Here is an 18,399-nt window from a genome sequence, read left to right on the forward strand (position 1 = left end):
AGGGGTCTGTCTTACGCCCCCTGCTTTTCTCCCTTCATATAGCACCCTTTGGGCACATATTGCAGTGTTTTGGGATTACCTTTCACTGCTATGCTGATGATACTCAGTTATACATGTCGATAACTGCTAGTAATCTTGTTCACATAAAATGCTTAGAAGATTGCCTTGCATCAGTGAGAAGTTGGATGTCTAGAAACTTCCTACTTTTAAACTCTGATAAGACTGAAATGATGGTTCTTGGTCCAGTGAGACATCGGCATCAATTTGACCAGTTAACACTTAGCCTAGGCTCGTGTGTTATACATCACACTGACAAAGTGAGGAACCATGGGGTAATTTTTGATCCTACATTGTCCTTTGACCTCCACATTAGAAATATTACGAGGAGTGCTTTCTCCCACCTGTGAAATATAGTGAAGATTCATCACATCCTGTCTATGGGTGATGCTGAGACCCTGATCCATGCATTTATCTCTTCTAGATTGGACTACTGCAGTGTTCTATTTTCTGGTTTACTGCTTCCAGCATTAAGACTCTTCAGTTGGTTCAAAATGCTGCAGCCAGACTTTTGACACAAAGCAGAAAGTTCGACCACATTACACCCATTTTGGCATCCCTTCACTGGCTTCCTGTCCTGGTGAGATCAGATTTTAAGGTTCTGCTACTAGTGTATAAAATTGTTCATGGACTGGCACCTCCCTACCTAGCTGACCTAATTACGTACTACTACTACTTACGTACCGGCTCGGGCTTTGTGTTCTCAGGGTGCAGGACTACTTTGTGTCCCTCGGGTGAATAAGAAGTCTACGGGTCATAGTGCTTTCCCTTATCGTGCCCCTGTTCTGTGGAATGATCCCCCTGCATCAATAAAACAGTCAGATTCTGTGGAAACTTTCAAGTCCAGACTTAAGACACACTTATTTTCCCTTTCGTATGGTGACCATACTGGCATAATGTAGTTTTACACTTTTTACTCTTTTAATTCATTTTATTAGGCAATGGAGCGTGACGCAGTCTCAACTTTACCTAAATTCTGGGTGTTTTAGTGAAGCTTAGGGCTAGTGGCCGGTGATCACCTATTTCCTAATTTTCTTGTTTCATTCTGGCAAATTATACTGTATTTCTTGTCTTTCTATTTTGTTTTTTCTCTCTGTTTAAGGTGCAGCTCCATCCAGAGATAGGTGTGGTATTTGTGCTGGAGACCCTCCTGTCCTGTGCACCAACAGCATTTTCTGTATATTCATTTTGTGAATTGTTCTGTAATTTATGTTTGTAGCATGGCCCAAGCAGACGGTCACCCCTTTGAGTCTGGTCTGCTTGAGGTTTCTTCCTCAGAGGAAGTTTTTCCTTACCACTGTTGCTCTGGGGGTTAGTAAGTTTAGACCTTACTTGTGTGAAGCGCTTTGAGGCAACTCTGTTGTGATTTGGCATTATATAAATGAAAATAATTTGAAATTGAAATTCAACTACAAGAGAATTGAGACATCACATGACTTCACCAATGCCAACTATCTCTGAATTTTGCATTGGGATGAACATCATCGTGGCATATTTGCACAACAATTTCTTACAATGCAGCAACTGCACCGATGTTCTCCCTGTACATAGATATTTCACAGTAACGTGTCTGAATCTGCTTTAAATTTCACTTGTTGACAGTCATGTATGATGGTGCTTTCGAGTCACTGTCAGTAAAAAAGCCAACAAAAACAGGAGGAAATAAAAGACAAGGGAGGAGAGAGGTAATAATAATTTATTTTGGCTTCTCTAATAAAATTCAGTCCTGAGTATAAACTCATACATTTATAAGGGAAAAATACCTCAGATATTCTCAAAGAATATAAAGTCACATTTATGAGAAAAGAACTCAGATATTCAGTGAGATTATGAAGTCATAAATTTGCAATAAAAAAAACTCATACATTTGTGAAAAACCTCAATATTCTCTGACATTAGAACATCAAATTTTGCAAGAAAAATGAACAGAATCTCTAAGATTAAACTCAGAAAAGTAAAAGGCTAAGTGGTTAGTGCACTTGGTTCCTGGTTCAAAACCCCACCACTGCCACATTTCTCCATTTAAGGTGGAGTTGTGTCAGGAAGGGCATCCAGTGTCAAACCTGTGCCAAATCCTTCCTTGCCCTTCCTCAGGAATGCTTTTGATGGCGGGAAGCACTGCTGGTGCGTCTCTGTTCGAGAACCACTGCAGTTTCCAGGAGTTGTTTCCATGTCTGCATTATGGCTTTGTTCCTTTCATCCATGGACAGCGCTCTTCATAGTGAAGAAATGCACATAAACACAAATAATTATCACTGCTTCTGATTTATCTTTTAAAAATATATACACCATATTTTGGAAGGAAACATAAGGTACAGTGACACAGAATGCAAACCTTTGGTGGAGGTAGAGATCACAAGCTTTTTCCAGGGCAGCAAAGCTCATCGTTTCTGGTTGCTTGGAGACTCAGAAAGTGAAACCACATATGGCCGAATGATGTCTGGCTCTGTGAAATGGAACACGAAGAGGTCACACTGGCAGGTTCCATTAGGAGAACCGATCGGGTCACTGTCACCTGTGTGAGACATAAAAACCTCTATCAACTTGATTTTGCAGTTTTTCTGCTTATAAACATCTACTAAAACAAACACCTTTCAGGAACGCTCCAGCGTGTCTCATTGTTTTCTTATTACCTTGTACGAACAAAGTTTGCTGTTTGTTGTTTAAAGCAAAAATGGGACTGCAGGGAGTTGCAAGCAGATGAGTTGTGGGAGGCATCAAGAAGCACACAGGAGCTCTGTTGACAACATCCTGCAGGCATATTTTTCCATTTCTTTGCACCACAAGACACTGACCAACCCATGAGAAAAAAAGAATTAACAAAAAAACACAAAAAGGTCTAAAATGACAATATCAATAATATAATTGGTTTTGTATTTAAAAAAAAAGACAAAAAAAAAAAAAAAAAAAACTAATGCCCCTACCAGGCCCTTCAGGAAAGGCACTGAAGCAGTGACTGTTGGGAGACACCCAGTATCTTTAGACCTGAAGAGTTTAACGAAATAATGAAAAGATAATTTCAGCACAATATATCCTGAAGAATTATAGTCCTGAATGTAGATCTGTAACTCCAGCATCAAAGAGGAGAAATAGTGACGCTCCTACAGCACAATGCAAAGTGTTTAGGCACCCTAAAAAGTTTGTGACCACGTACTTTTTGATTTATTTCTTTCTTTTCAAAAGAAGGTCAACAACAACAATAAATAATAAAATTTGAAAAGTCCAAAGGTTCCTATTACAACTAGGGCTTCAATCAATCAAAGTTTTTTTTAAAATAATTAATTAATTAATTTAACTCCAATCAAATTGTTCCCAACAGGATCTGTCTTGTAATGTTTCTGGTTTTAGTTCTGCAGTATGGTGGCTCGGTGGTTAGCACTGTTGCCTCACAACAAGGAGGTCACAGGTTCGATTCCCACCTGGGACCTTTCTGTGTAGAGTTTGCATGTTCTCCCCACGTTTGCGTGGGTTCCCTCCAAGTGCTCAGGCTGCCTCCCCCCCCCCCAAAAAAAACATGCATGTTAAGTGAAATGGAGACTTCAAATTGACCATAGGTGTGCATGTGGGTGTGAATGTCTTTGTCTGGCTATATGTGCCCCTGCAATAGACTGGCATCCTGTCCAGGGTGTACCCCATCTCACTCAACTCACTACAACAGCACAAAAATACCATACCACACAGCAAAGTTTGGAGGTGGGAACATCATGGTGTGGTGCTGTTGTTCGGCATACAGCACTAGCAAACTTCATATAATTGAAGGAAGGATGAATGGAAAAATGTACCTAGACATTGATAAACAAAAAAAAATCTGCTGTCATCTACCAGGATGATGAAGATGAAAGGATGAGCATTTCAGCAAGACAATGTTACCAAACACAGCCAATCAAACCCACATTTTACTTCTTTACAGTTATTAAGAATAGTCTAGTCAACCCCATCTCAAGCTCATGATGGCGCCATGAAAAGTGATTTAATCTATTAGTTTGTGATAGGGTATTGTGACAAGGGGGAGCCATTGGGGATATGGTTAGGGCTAAAAATAGTGAGTGAAACTTGTGTCAAATGTGATGCACTTCGTGATGTATCACAAAAAAAAAAGCATGAGACTGGGCTGGAATATTATAAGAGTTGTAAAACCCAGACTTTAGTGAATAAAAGTCCTACATGTATTGCTGCTATCTGTGCACTTAAAACAGGTGATTTCACTAATTAGCTCATCTACCTGTTTGAAGAGTTGAACTAAGACTCAGTTGGTTTGGATGAATGGAACAGAACAGATATACGGTAGGACTTTTACTCACTGAAGCTGGAGTTTTTCATCTCTAATATTTAGAAGATTTTAATTATTATATTAAAATATTACAGGGCACTGTAAATCAACCTGCAGAATAGATGGAATGTTTCAGTTTCATTTGGCAATCTTTAACATACAAATGCCTTAAAAATAAAAACATGCTTTCACTGTCAGGTTACCTTTCAATGAATTGGACAATGCAGGATTGTCTTTCTCGTGCTGTGGTGATGCCACACATTGTGCCGCTCTTACAGACAACCAAAAGATGTATTGTTGCAGTATAAGTCTGGGAAACATCAGCCAACACAGCACAGGAATCAACAAAGTGCAGCCTGAGTAGATCGCTGTCTGCTGTTGACAAGAAGACAACAGACATTGGAGACCCTGAAGAAAAGGAAGAGAATGACATCCAAAAGTGAATCAAACAGCAAACAACTTTTATCATAAACCTCAAACAAGAACAATCACTATCAACTCACAGACGTGCACTCAAACTAGTGACAGAGTTTTTGTGTGCGGGATCTACCTAAATAATTACCTATTCACTCACTCATTCATCTTCAACCGCTTACGCCAATTAAGGGTCATGGGGGGGGTCTGGAGCCTATCCCAGCAGTCATAGGGTGTGAGGTGGGGTACACCCTGGACAGCTGCCAGTGTGTCACAGAGCCACATATAGACAAACAAACACACTCACATCCGCATACACACACCTACAGACAATTTAAAGTTTCCAATCCACCCAACCTGCATGCCTTTGGATGTGGGAGGAAGTCAGAGCACCCAGAGGGAACCCACGCAAACATGAGGAGAACATGGAAACTCACACAGAAACAGTGGTGATTCTACACTTTCTTCTTCCCTGGTGAAACCCCATGTGACTAATGTGCCTTGATAGAGAGAGTGGCGACATGACGAGTCGAAAAAATCGGCCACATGACTCATGATGGAATCTTGGGTTCAAAATAGCGTTCGCTGTTAATCTAACTGCATGTAAATCCAGCTTTTTTCATCTAGTCGCTGAAAATGCCAGGTTGTTGTGCATTTGGATGCACAAATAGACACAGCAAGGGTTTCAAGATGTACAGATTCCCTTCAAATCCGAACAGAAGAAAAATTTGGGAAAACAAAGTCAGCCATGTGGGATGAAAGCTGACATCATTTTCAAAGTTTTGAGAGGTAAATTCATTGTTCAGTCCCATGTGCAGTAAAACTCACCTAAACCCAGTGGTGGGCACAGCTAACCAAAAAGTTAGCTTCAATAACTGGTAATCAGCTAACTGAAAAGTTATCTTTTTTTAACGCTAAACCGATAAACTCCCTAAAAACTTATCAGAAGCTACAGATAACTGATAACTTTAAATTTTGCCTCCCAAACGCTCTCAGCTACTAAGAAGCTGATTTTGAGTTTAAACACTGCCAAAGCTTCTGATAGAATCCACATTCGCAAACCCAAACAGCCAATGAGCCAGTGCTTGTCTTTATGTGCTCTGCCCCCTGCTGTAGGAAAAGTCATTTACCCTGACAGGATACAGCAGTGCCGAGATGAGGCAGAGGTCTTGAAATGGAAAGGAGGTTTGAATTATGGTTTTGCTTTAAAAATAAAATTATTCTGGATAGAATAACTACATTAATGTAAACTCTTAAAACGTAGAAAGTGATATATAACACATATCTGTTAATTTTAAAATAATGCACTAATTCTGAAGATTTGAACATTAACACACCAAATAGATTATGGGTAAACTAAGCCTCTGCTCATACTGATTGGTTGATTCATTCATTCTATGTAAAAACCAACACAAGTGAATAAATGTGACGTGTTGGTGTTTACAAATAAATGTGCTTTTGTAAAATATGTCATTTTTTTCATTTGTATAAAAAAGAAAGAAATTTTCAAGATCCTGCTAGACAGCGCCTAAGTGCACGCGTGGTGACATCACAACTCTATCTGGTTGGGGAGACAAGGTTTCTTTCAATAACAAGAACTGTCAAAAAACTTTCTCGTGTGTTGGAATTGTGTGGCGGTAGGAATCACCTTTTGAATGCTTGAATAATGTTAGTCGCACAAAGAAATCAAATAATAGTGAAAACGTGTTCGGTGCGGTGTTATAACAGATCAATCAGTCGCGCCGTGAGGCGTCATAACATCAAGCCTAGTTCACATGGCAAGATAATTAGGCCGATATCGGACCCCATTCCGACAATCTTAAGGACGCCCCGACAATCGTGATGACGCTAAGTATAATCTTATCAGATATTCCTGCCGTGTGTGGTTTGTAAGAGCGCTCTGATCTGCTCAGAAGGATGTGAGGAGCTAAATGTGACATGCAGCCAATCAGAAAGCGAGGTGTCTGACCTGGGAATGTTCGTGTGTGAAATCTGTTTGTGTGTGTTGTTTTTACCGTATGGCTGACACCATACACTGTACAACTGAATCTGTCAGATCTATGATTTGTTTTTATCTCTACGTGTGTGGTCTCTGAGGTTTTGGAAACCTACAGATAATTTTAAAATCCTGCGGTCGACAACACTGTGATATAACAGGTCGCCAGTAGATGGCAGTGTTCTATACATTTTGATGCCGGTTATATCACATGGCCTGAATCACAATTTCGGCTTTTGGAAAAGCAACCTGGGCTTCTTCTGGCATTTTTACATAAAACAAACACAATAACGTCTATAAACCCAAAGAATATATTCATGAGAGTTTTAGGCACAATATACAAAGAGTTTAATGCTGTTGTTCGTGTGGAGCCTGATCAGAGCATCTCAAATGCATTTCTCCTGTCATGAACTTTTACCCATAATGCACTGCGCACACACCATGTGCACACTAAAACCTTCAAAATTAGTGCATTACTTTAAAACTAAAACATATATCTCATATTTTCACAACTTCAGACGTGACATTAATTTAAATAACTTGTCCGAAATTAGTTTGATTAAAATTCTCACCATAAGTGAAAACTCTATGCCTCTGGATGGCTTGGGTGCTACTGCCAGCGTACTAGTATAGGGTCAAAAGAAATTAGTTTTTTCTTTTCTATGACCAGTTCACCTTTGCCTGCAGAGGATAGAGCAGTTTATTCTGGAGCCAGCTCTTCTCTGTTTGTAGAGGATAGAACTGCGCATTACTAAAAAAAAAACTACGTCTGCAAAAATGTTCGCTATCTAAAAATATCAGACCAAAACTTATAAGAAGATAATTGGTCCGATGATGGTTTCAAGTTATCTGAAAGCTATCCGATATGAAAACATTATCTTTGATAATTAGTGGTGAGGATTAGCGGAACTGTGCCCACCACTACCTAAACCATCATTGTATAAACCAGATATTCACAGTCACGGACAAAAATGTTCCAAAGTATTGTATGTTTTCCATGTAATAAACACCGTATATAACAGATTTTGTAAAATGGATTTTCGCCTTCAACATCGGATAAAATGTCCTGTTCAATCGCAAGGATTTTCAATTAAACCCTTGCATGTGGGACCGGAGTCATTCCGTGATTAAAGCCCGACCGTTTATTTTTTTTCACACTGTGCTCAGACTCGGAGCTGCAGCCTGCAGATCGAGATTTGCTGCAGTGACTCTGACCAAAACAGGAACATATATATATAGTTATTTATTTTTTAATTTAGACAGAGTAACAATGAATGACAGTGTGCCCTTTTTGAAAATGTGAATATGCTTAAATGTAGCCTCATATTAGCCAATAAATAAACAAACAAATAAACAAATTGTCACATTTCCGCCTTCATCGTGACTTTGATCCTATTTTTCCCCTTTCTTTTTCCACCATCTGCTCCCGTTTTGAGATATTAGTTGTTTATTTTCATCTTGGTTTATTCTGTTTTATTATATGGTATGGGATTTTGCCTACTTCTGATTGGCCCATTCACCACTTTCTGAGCTGTACCCATGCCGAGTTGACCGCTGTGGAGACGAGAAGACCATGCTGTGTGAAACGAGTACACCTTGCGCGCAGAGTAGCGCTAGCTAATCGAGTGACGCCTTCTATCGTAACGACCAATCAGATAACGCGATACAACGCCTACTTGGCTGTCAGTTTGTTGACAAGATGGCAGAAGACAGGTTTGTGTCTGTTAGCAACGCGACTTAAAATGAATTTTACACAAAAAAGATGCGAAGAACACCCGCAGAAATACACAGTCAGCAGCCAACCTGTTTCGCAAGTACATCACTGAAAAGGGACATGCACCCAACTTGAAACTTATGACAGACGGATGCTTGACGGAGTACTCGGTCGATTTTACGCGGAAGCTAGACAGGCGAATGGCCGAACTTTATAAGAAACAAGCCTGATGACTCTTCATCACGGACTTAACGGCATCTCCAGTCAATCGATGTGATGTCAGTTGGTGCAGTATGACAGTAATAATAAAGAGTTGAAAACTTGAGATTGATTTTTCAGTTTAGTATGGTTGACCAACTCCCAATTTTCTTGTTTACCATATAATAACACAGTTATAGACTTTTGATTTCGGCAATACCCGTGATTATGCGGACCTGGTCAGGATGGGGTTCAACGGAACCCCCTCCACTCATCAAAAAGTCTTAATTGTATAATGTTTTACATTGTTACTTTGATACTTTATTAGTTGGTTATTTTCATCTTGGTTTATTCTGTTATGTTTTACGTTGTACTTTTTCTTGTTACTACATTACTTGGCTGTTCAGTCTGTTCTAGTTTCTTTAGCCAGTCTGTGCTTTCATTGTTATCATTTAGTTATCATCTGCTTACTTTTGCTGTTCTCATTGTTATTGTAGTACTTTAATGTCAGGTTGTTATCACTTAGGTCTCTGTTTTTGACTTATAGTTTATTTTCAGTCTGTTCCAGTTTAGTTTTGTCTTAGTGTTTTATTTTTTCTATTATTCTTGATCAGTTTTTATGCAGTTTATCTTCTGTGGGTAGTATCTTCTGGTTTGGTTTTCAGTCCGGTTCTAGTTTGTGTTTCCTTTGTATAGTCATTAGGTTGTCATGTCAGTAATTCTTCTCACGCTCACATACACCTGCCTGTCTCATCCTGTCTTCGTCTGCCCTGTGTCTGCATTCATCTCAGTTCTTATGTGTTCCACCCAGCTTCATTGTTATCACAGTCTCCCTCGGCTCATTGCACTCTTTGTCCTGCACCTGCACTCCTCATCTCTGTTGGCTACACCCTGTTTGTCATTCCTTGCCCGCTTGTCACTGCGCTTTTCTGGCATCTCTGTTCCCCTCTTGGATTCATCTGACCACACCCCCCTTTCCTGATCCTTCCCCACCACATGCATCTTGTCATCCAATTACTCAATTATCACCTGTTCTTATTTAAACTGCTTCTGTTCACTTCCTCCCTGCTCGTTTGTCGACTTTGTCACTTACCAGCTCACGTCACTGTTATGTTGTTTGCCTAGCTGTGTTTTGGACCCCTGCTCTGTTTTTTTTGGAACCCGTTTTTTGCCTTTGCTCTGATGCCCTGTTTGCTCATTACTGAACCCTGCTTGTTTTGGACCTCGACTTATTGTTTCGTCCTTATCTGTACTTTGCACCGTGGAACTGCTTGCCTGTGTACCGTACCCGTGTCTCCATTAAAGACCCAGCCTTTTACTCATACGCCAGCCTGTGAGTCTGCATGTTGTGTCCAGTCTGTGCCTCGCTACCTCTCAGCCTGACACAAATAAATAACCCTTCAAAATCACGAAGGTAAAATCTTAAGATAATAAGTTGCTGACACAATCTGACACTAATGAAATGATGATTCATAACTGGAGCGTTTGCTCACCAGACAATCTGTCCCAGACACACACCAAAGCATCTTCAAGTCCAAGAGCTATGTAGCGGGTGCATCTACTAGGCAGCAGAGCAAAGGATTGCTTTTGTGTTTGGCCATAACACATCAGGCTGCACATCCACATCTGCTTATAAGAAAGATCAAAATATTTCAGCCTTATCGCATATTCTAATGCAACGAAAAGCACAAAGGTATTCATATCGGGCTGCTACTCAAAAAATGTGTTGGTACATTTTAATCTGGTTTGAGCATCCTGCAGATGTTATAAATTCAGAAGGTAATGTCATACCAGCTTTCTTCTTTGGTGTTTTTGGAAGCAAATATTGAAGAAGATTAAGGCTGCCATTCCACCAGACACAGATAGCAAGCAGGAAATACTGCCAAAGAAAGGTTCAGCGGTTATGATGACAATAAAAGAGAACATGCAGATTTAAAACACCTTCATAAGAGTTTGTGCCATTGTGCCTGTCAATCAAATATACCCAAATGACTAATTACTGACTTGAATAGCACAAAGAGCCTTTAAACAGCACAGCAGCTACTTCATAAACAAGTGATTTATTAATCAGTTTAGTTTGGCATCATTATTATCCTTTGCATTTTTTTCCAGAAAGGAGTAGTTTATTCTACATTAGTTATTCTTGTGGAAATTCCACAAATTCAACATTGAAGTGATAAAATACTAAAAAAATAACATCAATACCCACTTCTCCTTCATTTACACACCTGACTGAGTCTTTGGCTTCATTATCACCAGGAAATTGACCACAAGGCAAAAAGAAGTGCTGGGTGCAACACCTGAAAAAGATTAGCATCCATGCAAATCATGTGACAGAACATCACATAAATGCTGAAAGTGGCAAAACATATGCATTCATATGTTGTGCTTTCATAAATAGAATGTATATTGTCAAGAGAAAGCTTTGGTTCAAATCTGGGATGGTATAATGAAATAAAAACCCTAATAACTGAAACAAAGTACTGCCTACAGTGGACAGATAGCCAGTATTTGCAAGATAATCCTTAAGGCTACAGTGTATAGAATTTAGTGTCATCTAGTGGTGAGGCTTTTGTTTTTCCTTCATAATTTCGCTTCTTTAGTCACAGGTTATTCGTGGTCCCTTGCCTTCTGTTGTGCTAAGCAATCTAAAACTACATTTTAAACAATGAGAGCAATCAAACTTGTTAGCTTAGCATTAGCAAACAGCAGACAACACAGGAGAACAATGACTGATTCTTCTTCATTTTTCTTTGGTCCTTCCATCTGTGGTGTAAATGCAAAAGATAGAGTTAGTATGTCCCTTTTGGGCTTGGTAATAAATGTGGCAGTGCAACATGTCAGCCTCCATGAGGGGGACCCACTCCCATGAAATAAGAAGGTTTTATCTGAGCTGATGAAAGCACATGACTCATTGTTGCAGGTAATTATAAACTAGTGACAAAACTGTTATGAATGCTATATTGCATGTATGATAATACCCCAGATCCTACACACTGTAGATTTACTCAAACACAAATTAAACACAGTGAAAATATAGTCTTAAAAGCTAATATATAGCAATTTTCATATCAAAAGAAACATAATTCCCTCAGTTTTTTGCTTAGTATTAGAAGATGTTAGAAAATGTGCCCAATGATGGCATTATCATCAAAAATATAAGCAAACTTAAACATTTTTTTAGCGTTCTACTGATTTTGCACCACTTATTCAGGCTGCACTGCAGTGGTAAGTAAGGTAGCCAGTCATCTCGACTCCTCAGCCACACATAACATCTTCCTGAGGAAACTAAGACATTCACAGGCCAGATGGGATATATAATGGCCTCTGGGTCTGTCCTCTTGCTTGAGTAGCCTCCAAACGGAAGGCATCCAGAGGACATGTCCCACATATCTCAGCTGGCTCCTTTCAAAGCATGGATCCACTTTGGCCTCCTGCTGGATGTAAAAACTCTTCATCCTGTCTCTATGGGTGAGCCCTGTCACAATGAAAACACAAACAACTTCTCTCCATTTTGACTGCCTGTAATCTCATTCTTTCAGCTGCTACCCAAAGTTCACGAGCATAGGTCGAGTAAATGCAGATCAAATGGTAACGTATGTTCACAGCATCACATTCAGGCTCAGCTTCTTCTTTCCCACCACAGTCTTAAAGTAAGACACATGGATTATGTCTGTTGCTGCTCTAATCTCGAAGGTAGTAACAGATGACATTCTGTTGGTTTAATTCATATTACGCCCAAACACACCCATGACTGATAAGAGACTTAATATAACCTTTTTGGAGCCCTGTGCCTTACTCTGATGTCACACAACAGTATTTCTGAAGCATGAACTGCACTTGTTTTTGTTTTGTATTATCATCTTTTTGAGATTTTTGTGTATTGTTGAAGTGTATTTTTACTTTTCCCATTATGCTTTTATAAATGAAAATTTAGTTTATTAGTTTTTTTAATTCCTGGGAAAGCCCTATATAAATACATAGTAATAACAAAGTTGCGATTTTTAAAATTTTATTATTATTAGTAGTAGTAGTATTTTGGTATATAAGTCACACTGGAGTATAAGTTGCAGGACCTCCCAAACTAGTAAAGCTACCACTTATACTCTGGAAACACGATACAACGGTATGTAAACAGCAAAGTGGAGTTGGACATGGCCCAAATACACTTTCACTATGCATGTTACACCATGCACTGTAGATCATTAGTTCAGACCCATTGTTCAGATTTAAAAGTTGCAAAATGTAAGATTGTTAAAATGAATACCAGACAAAAGCCTTATGAGGTGACATCATAGTCAAAGCGCCACCACTGAAAACTCATACAATCAATATTTATTGACTGAATGGATGTCACAAGAACTGCCATTCTCATTTCTCTCTTGATTATAAACAGGATTAAAATTAAACCTCCAGAGAGTTAAACTACAATTGTAGAGAGCTGACTCAACACTGGACATGATCAACACTGAGATAAAACTGCTACATTGTGTAGGTTTAACAGAGGTTTTTACAATATGTTTTTGCTGTGAGGACTCATGTTGCCACACCCATAACATGCTCAAAACTGTGTACATCATATCAAATCAAAACATTCTCACTCCCAGTTGGCCACATTGATGCAGAACTCTTGTGACCGAAAGTCAGTATGTGTTGGGTTAGGTACCCTAACCTTCATAACCCAAACATAGATAATGTCCCCTGCTGTGTTGACAGATGACGGGAGTCAAGCAGATGGTCTTGCATGTTATCAGAGTGAAATTAGCCTACTGTATGATAATGTGCTACCCCGTGCGTTATTAAATGATGAGAAGGGCATAGCCAACACATCATACACACTAAATGAGATGTCCATTTACCCTGCCCCACCCCCACTCCCACAAAGTACAGACCAAAGAGGTAATAAAGAGAAACTAGAGTCTGCATTCGCACTGAGCCATGTCCTGGCAAGGATGCGTGGTCGCCATTTTAATTCTGGGTAACTCAGTAGGCAGCACACATAGACGCTCATTAGTCTCGTCAAGAAACAGGTGGAAGATGCCAGAAGCTGCGCATGTTGGCAAAACCACAAATGGAGGAAGAAGGGAGACAGCATTTCCTTTCATAAGTAAGTGGTTTTGATTATTCTTGTCACATTGTCTGTGACATTTGGTCGATAAACAGGTGCATGTTGCCTGTTGTGTCTGTGTCGTCCGAGGACATGGACCATTAACTCTTCACTTATGTCTAGTTGATATTTTCCCCTGCTAGACCGATGTCTAGTTAAAATACTTGTCATTAGTGATTAAAACAGTTCGAAAAGACAAAGATTTTTTTATTTTGCACTTTAAATAAGTGAGCCATTGCTCCGAGATTAGAATTATGTTGCCACTTACAGTAACACCCACACACAGAGATGTGCACCACCACACTGACTTCATGAATGAAACTCGGTCAATAAAGGATAATAGTGTAAAAATATAATGTTTATTGTAATGGTTTTAGGAGCTGTGGTGCGTTGAACACAGCAGCAGCTGCAGGACTTCTCAGCTCAGCAGTGCAGCTGGAACAGATCAGATTCGTGTAAATTTCAACACTAGTATTTGGGAATGTGTGTGTCAGAGTGAGTTTAATACTTTCCTGACATAATTTAACATATATTTTGTGAGTGTTTTTCTGAGTGTGTTCAGTCTTGAATCTGCATTGAAAATGCATTAACATCCGGGAACTTCGCCAATATTCTAGTTGTCATTATTAACCTCTTTGGTACAGACTGAAATTTGATCTGGTGTCATTGGTGCTGGAACTTTTGCTGAGTAAAATTTACTCTTCTGGGATAGGATTTGATCCAAGTCTAAATACAGTAAATTACACTTTATCATAGAGTGAATCAGCTCAACAGTTGTTGCAGACTGAACGGTCCGCCCCCTAAACATTGGTCTGCCCTGCCTCCACTGTGCATGTGTCATGCTGGAGCCCAGCTGCCCGTGTGACAGAGTCTTTCCACCCAAAGCCATCAAATGGATTAATGGGATTATTAACCATCAGATGACAAGGTAAAACCTCTTGAAGCATTCCATAGTCAGTTTTAAGCAGAAATGAGGCCGTTTTAAGCAGAAACAAGGCTTTAAACGGTGAAGATTTGAAATGTCCAACGCACAGTGAATGCATCAGCTAACAGCTTGTGCAGCCACGCCGCTCTGATCGCTTCCTCCGTCTGTCATTATGAAATAATGTTGAATTTATGCGAATAGGATTGTTGTACAAAAACTTCAGATATCTGTTGCTGAGATAGATGATGATTGGAGTGCAGTTTGAAGCAGAAATGAGGTGTGTAACTGTTCATCTGCAGGCCTGCACAGCCCCATTCCACTATATCTATTTGACAGTAAACATAGTTTTGCCCATTTGTCTATCTGACCCCTTCACTTCTTACAGAAGTATTTTTTTTCTTTTCTTTTCATTGTTCTTTATGCACCAATGACACCAGATCAAATTCCTTGCATGTGAGAACTTACTTGGCAATAAATTTGATTCTGATTCTGATGCAAAGGAGTACTGTGTGTAAATCATACGAGAGGGGGGGACAAGTTAGGGATGAGAATGTGTAGCTCAAATGCAGCTGTGCCACTGTAGGTCATTCAAACTGCTAAATGTTATCTGTTCAATGTTTTGCCATTCAGTTGATTATTCCAACTAACCCCACTCTGAAAAACACTCAGTGCTTCACTGAGCAATTTAATCTGCTGCAGATCCACCTGTAACTAACTGCAATCCTCAGGTGGAAGAAGCTTGTCACTCCCCAATCTCCCCCTGTGTAGGTTTAAGTGAATACCGCGGGAAGTGATGAGATCAAAGCCATGATCTGTTATCTCACACTGTATTTAAAATAAATCATAAAATAAATGAATCTCTAACGTACCTTTGACTTTCAATTCTTTCTTTAGTTGTATCCATTTTTAAATCTTGTTCCTTCAAATGGCAGTCGTGACTTTGCCCGGAGCGAAATGTGTTTCCATCCAGAGCCAAACAGGCGCTCATAAAGTGTGCTTCCTGCAGGACCTCATTTTGTTTTTCCAATACATCCCCTGTGTAACAACACAAACACATTGAGTATCAAATTGACTCCATTCTATTCAAGAATACATTGTGTGCAGGCACATAAGTGCACATATTATTATATAGTTGTGCTCAAACGTTTACATACCCTAGCAGAGTTTAGAATTTTTTGGCCATTTTTCAGAGAATATTAATGATAACACAAAACTTTTTTTCACTCATGGTTAGTGGTTGTGTGAAGCCATTTATTTTCAAACAACTGTGTTTACTCTTTGTAAACCATAATGACAACAGAAACTGGGTTGTCCTGGGCTTTCATGTGAGATCTCCCCAGAGTGGAGACTGGGGTCAGGAGACTGAGATGGCCACTCCAGAACTTTCACTTTATTCTCCTATAGCCAATGACAGGTCGACTTGGCCTTGTGTTTTGGATCGTTGTCATGTTGGAACGTCCAAGTACATCCCATGCACAGCTTCCAGGCTGATGAGTGCAAATTTTCCTCCAGTATTTTCTGATAACATGCTGCATTCATCCTGCCATCAATTCTGACCATGTTCCTTGTGCTTTTGTAAAATGGACTGCATTTATATGCAGTGCTTTTCCATCCTGTGCTTTTCCATCTGCATCAGATGCTCAAAGCGCTTTACACATCAATGCCTCACATTCACCCCAATGTAAAGCTGCTGCCATACAAGGCGCCCACTACACACCAGGAGCAACTAGGGGATTAAGGACCTTGCCCAAGGGCCCTTAGTGATTTTCTGGCTGGGATTTAAACCGAGGATCCTTTGGTCTCAAGCCCAACACTTTAACCATTAGACCATCACCTCCCCTCACACATCCCCAAAACAACAGCGATCCACCTACATGTTTCACAGTAGGAAGGGTGTACCTTTCATCACAGGCCTCGTTGACCCCTCTTCAAATGTAACGTTTACGGTTAAGTTTAATTTTGGACTCATCACTTCAAATTACTTTCTTTGTGCTGTTTGGCATATTGTAAGTGGGATAGTTTGTGGCATTTGCGTAGTAATGACTTTCTTCTGGTGATTCAACCATGCAACCCATTTTTCTTCAAGTGCCTCCTTATTGTGTATCTTGAAACAGCTACACCACTTTTTTTCAGAGAGTCCTGTATTTTAGCTGAAGTTATTTGTGGGTTTTTCTTTGCATCCTGAACAATTTTCCTGGCAGTTGTTGCTGAAATTTTTGTTGGTCTACCTGACTGTGATTTGGTTCCAACAGAATCCCTCATTTTCCACTTGTTAATTAGAGTTTGAACACCGCTGATTGGCATTCTCAGTCCCTTGGATATCTTTTTATATCCCCTTCCTGTTTTCCACAGTTCAATTACCTTTTCTTTGACAATTCTTTTGCTTTCCCTACTACTCAGAAACCAGAAATGTCAGTGTAGCACTGGATGAAAGATGCAAGGGTCCGTCAGGAGCTGAGAAACTCACTGACCTTTTATACACACACTAACTACAAGAAAACAGATCACAGGTGAGGATGGTTACCTTTAGTCGGTATTCAACCCCATTTGTGTCAAATTGTGTGCATGTTATTAGGCCAAAATCACCAGGGTATGTAAACTTTTGATCAGGATCATTTGGTTATTTTCTGTTGTCATTATGATTTAAAAAGAGTAAACACAGTTGTTTGACAATAAATGGCCTCACACAATCACTAACCATGAGTGAAAAAACGTTTTTGTGTTAAGATGAGAAATGAGATGAGATATACTTTATTGATCTCACAGTGGAGAAATTATGTTTACACTCCAGTTACCTCAGACAGCAATTAGTCCACAATTATTACTTGTTTACCGTAATAATGGCACACATCAGAATTAAGAACAGCACATACACATTTGACATTGTTTATCTGCACTAAGTTTGAAGAAGTCCGTTATCCGAATTAAGGGAAGTGGGTGAAGGCCACGTAGCAACCCTGAGATACACCACCGTCAGCTTGGGGGGAGGAACGGAGGCCAGCTGCAGCTAAACTGCACCGCACCCGCAGAAGGGGAAAGGAATGACGTGAGCAAGCGCCGGAGTGAAGCATGCTTCAGTCCTGTAAAAACAGTTTATTGTCTTTGTGGGTTGAGATAAGAAACAGCCAAATGTTCCCCAGGCCAAAGAAATTCCTCTGGAGGGAAAACACTCGGGCAATTTGACCTTCAGGCTGATAAGCCTGTAATGTTGTGGTTTCAGCAGTGAAACACTTTTAACAGTTCCACTTGAACAACCAAATCCCAATCATGAATTAAGAATATTCCCAATTATGAATTAAGAATATTCACTGGCCTCTGAAATCTTCACTTCAACTGCAAGGCACGCATCTATCTGCTCCATCATTAGCTTATGATTCATATTCTCTGAAAAATGGCAAAAAAAAAAAAAAAAAATCTAAAATTCTGCCAGGGTATGTAAACTTTGGAGCACAACCGTATGTTTCTTTCAGTCATTAATTTTCCATACCCACATATTCCAATTAAACTGGAGCCTATCCCAGCAGTCACTAGGCGAGAGGTGGGGTACAACCTCGATAAACTAACAGTTTAATGCAGGTCCATATACATAGAGACAGACAAACACATTCACACTATCTGAACAAGTTAAAGTTTCTAATTCACCTGACCTGCATGTCTGTGGCAGTGGGAGGAAGCCGGAGCACTCCCACACAAAGAACATGCTAACTCCACACAGAAA

The 18,399-nt window shown here is 39.8% G+C and overlaps 1 protein-coding gene across 1 annotated transcript in view; it reads right to left on the reverse strand.

Annotated features, from left to right (window-relative positions):
* Positions 1 to 2,028: 2,028 nt before the first annotated feature.
* LOC117525130 (WD repeat-containing protein 93-like) overlaps positions 2,029 to 18,399 on the reverse strand; it is a 30,173-nt gene continuing 13,802 nt past the window's right edge. Inside the window, 10 exon segments of the mRNA XM_034186971.1 lie at positions 2,029 to 2,271; positions 2,393 to 2,456; positions 2,459 to 2,572; positions 2,691 to 2,847; positions 2,982 to 3,042; positions 4,531 to 4,735; positions 10,143 to 10,275; positions 10,441 to 10,528; positions 10,878 to 10,949; positions 15,551 to 15,716. Coding sequence (XP_034042862.1) covers positions 2,148 to 2,271; positions 2,393 to 2,456; positions 2,459 to 2,572; positions 2,691 to 2,847; positions 2,982 to 3,042; positions 4,531 to 4,735; positions 10,143 to 10,275; positions 10,441 to 10,528; positions 10,878 to 10,949; positions 15,551 to 15,716 — 1,184 coding nt within the window. The 3' untranslated portion in view covers positions 2,029 to 2,147.

The sequence above is a fragment of the Thalassophryne amazonica genome, chromosome 2, assembly GCF_902500255.1.
Source record: "Thalassophryne amazonica chromosome 2, fThaAma1.1, whole genome shotgun sequence".
NCBI lineage: Eukaryota > Metazoa > Chordata > Actinopteri > Batrachoidiformes > Batrachoididae > Thalassophryne > Thalassophryne amazonica.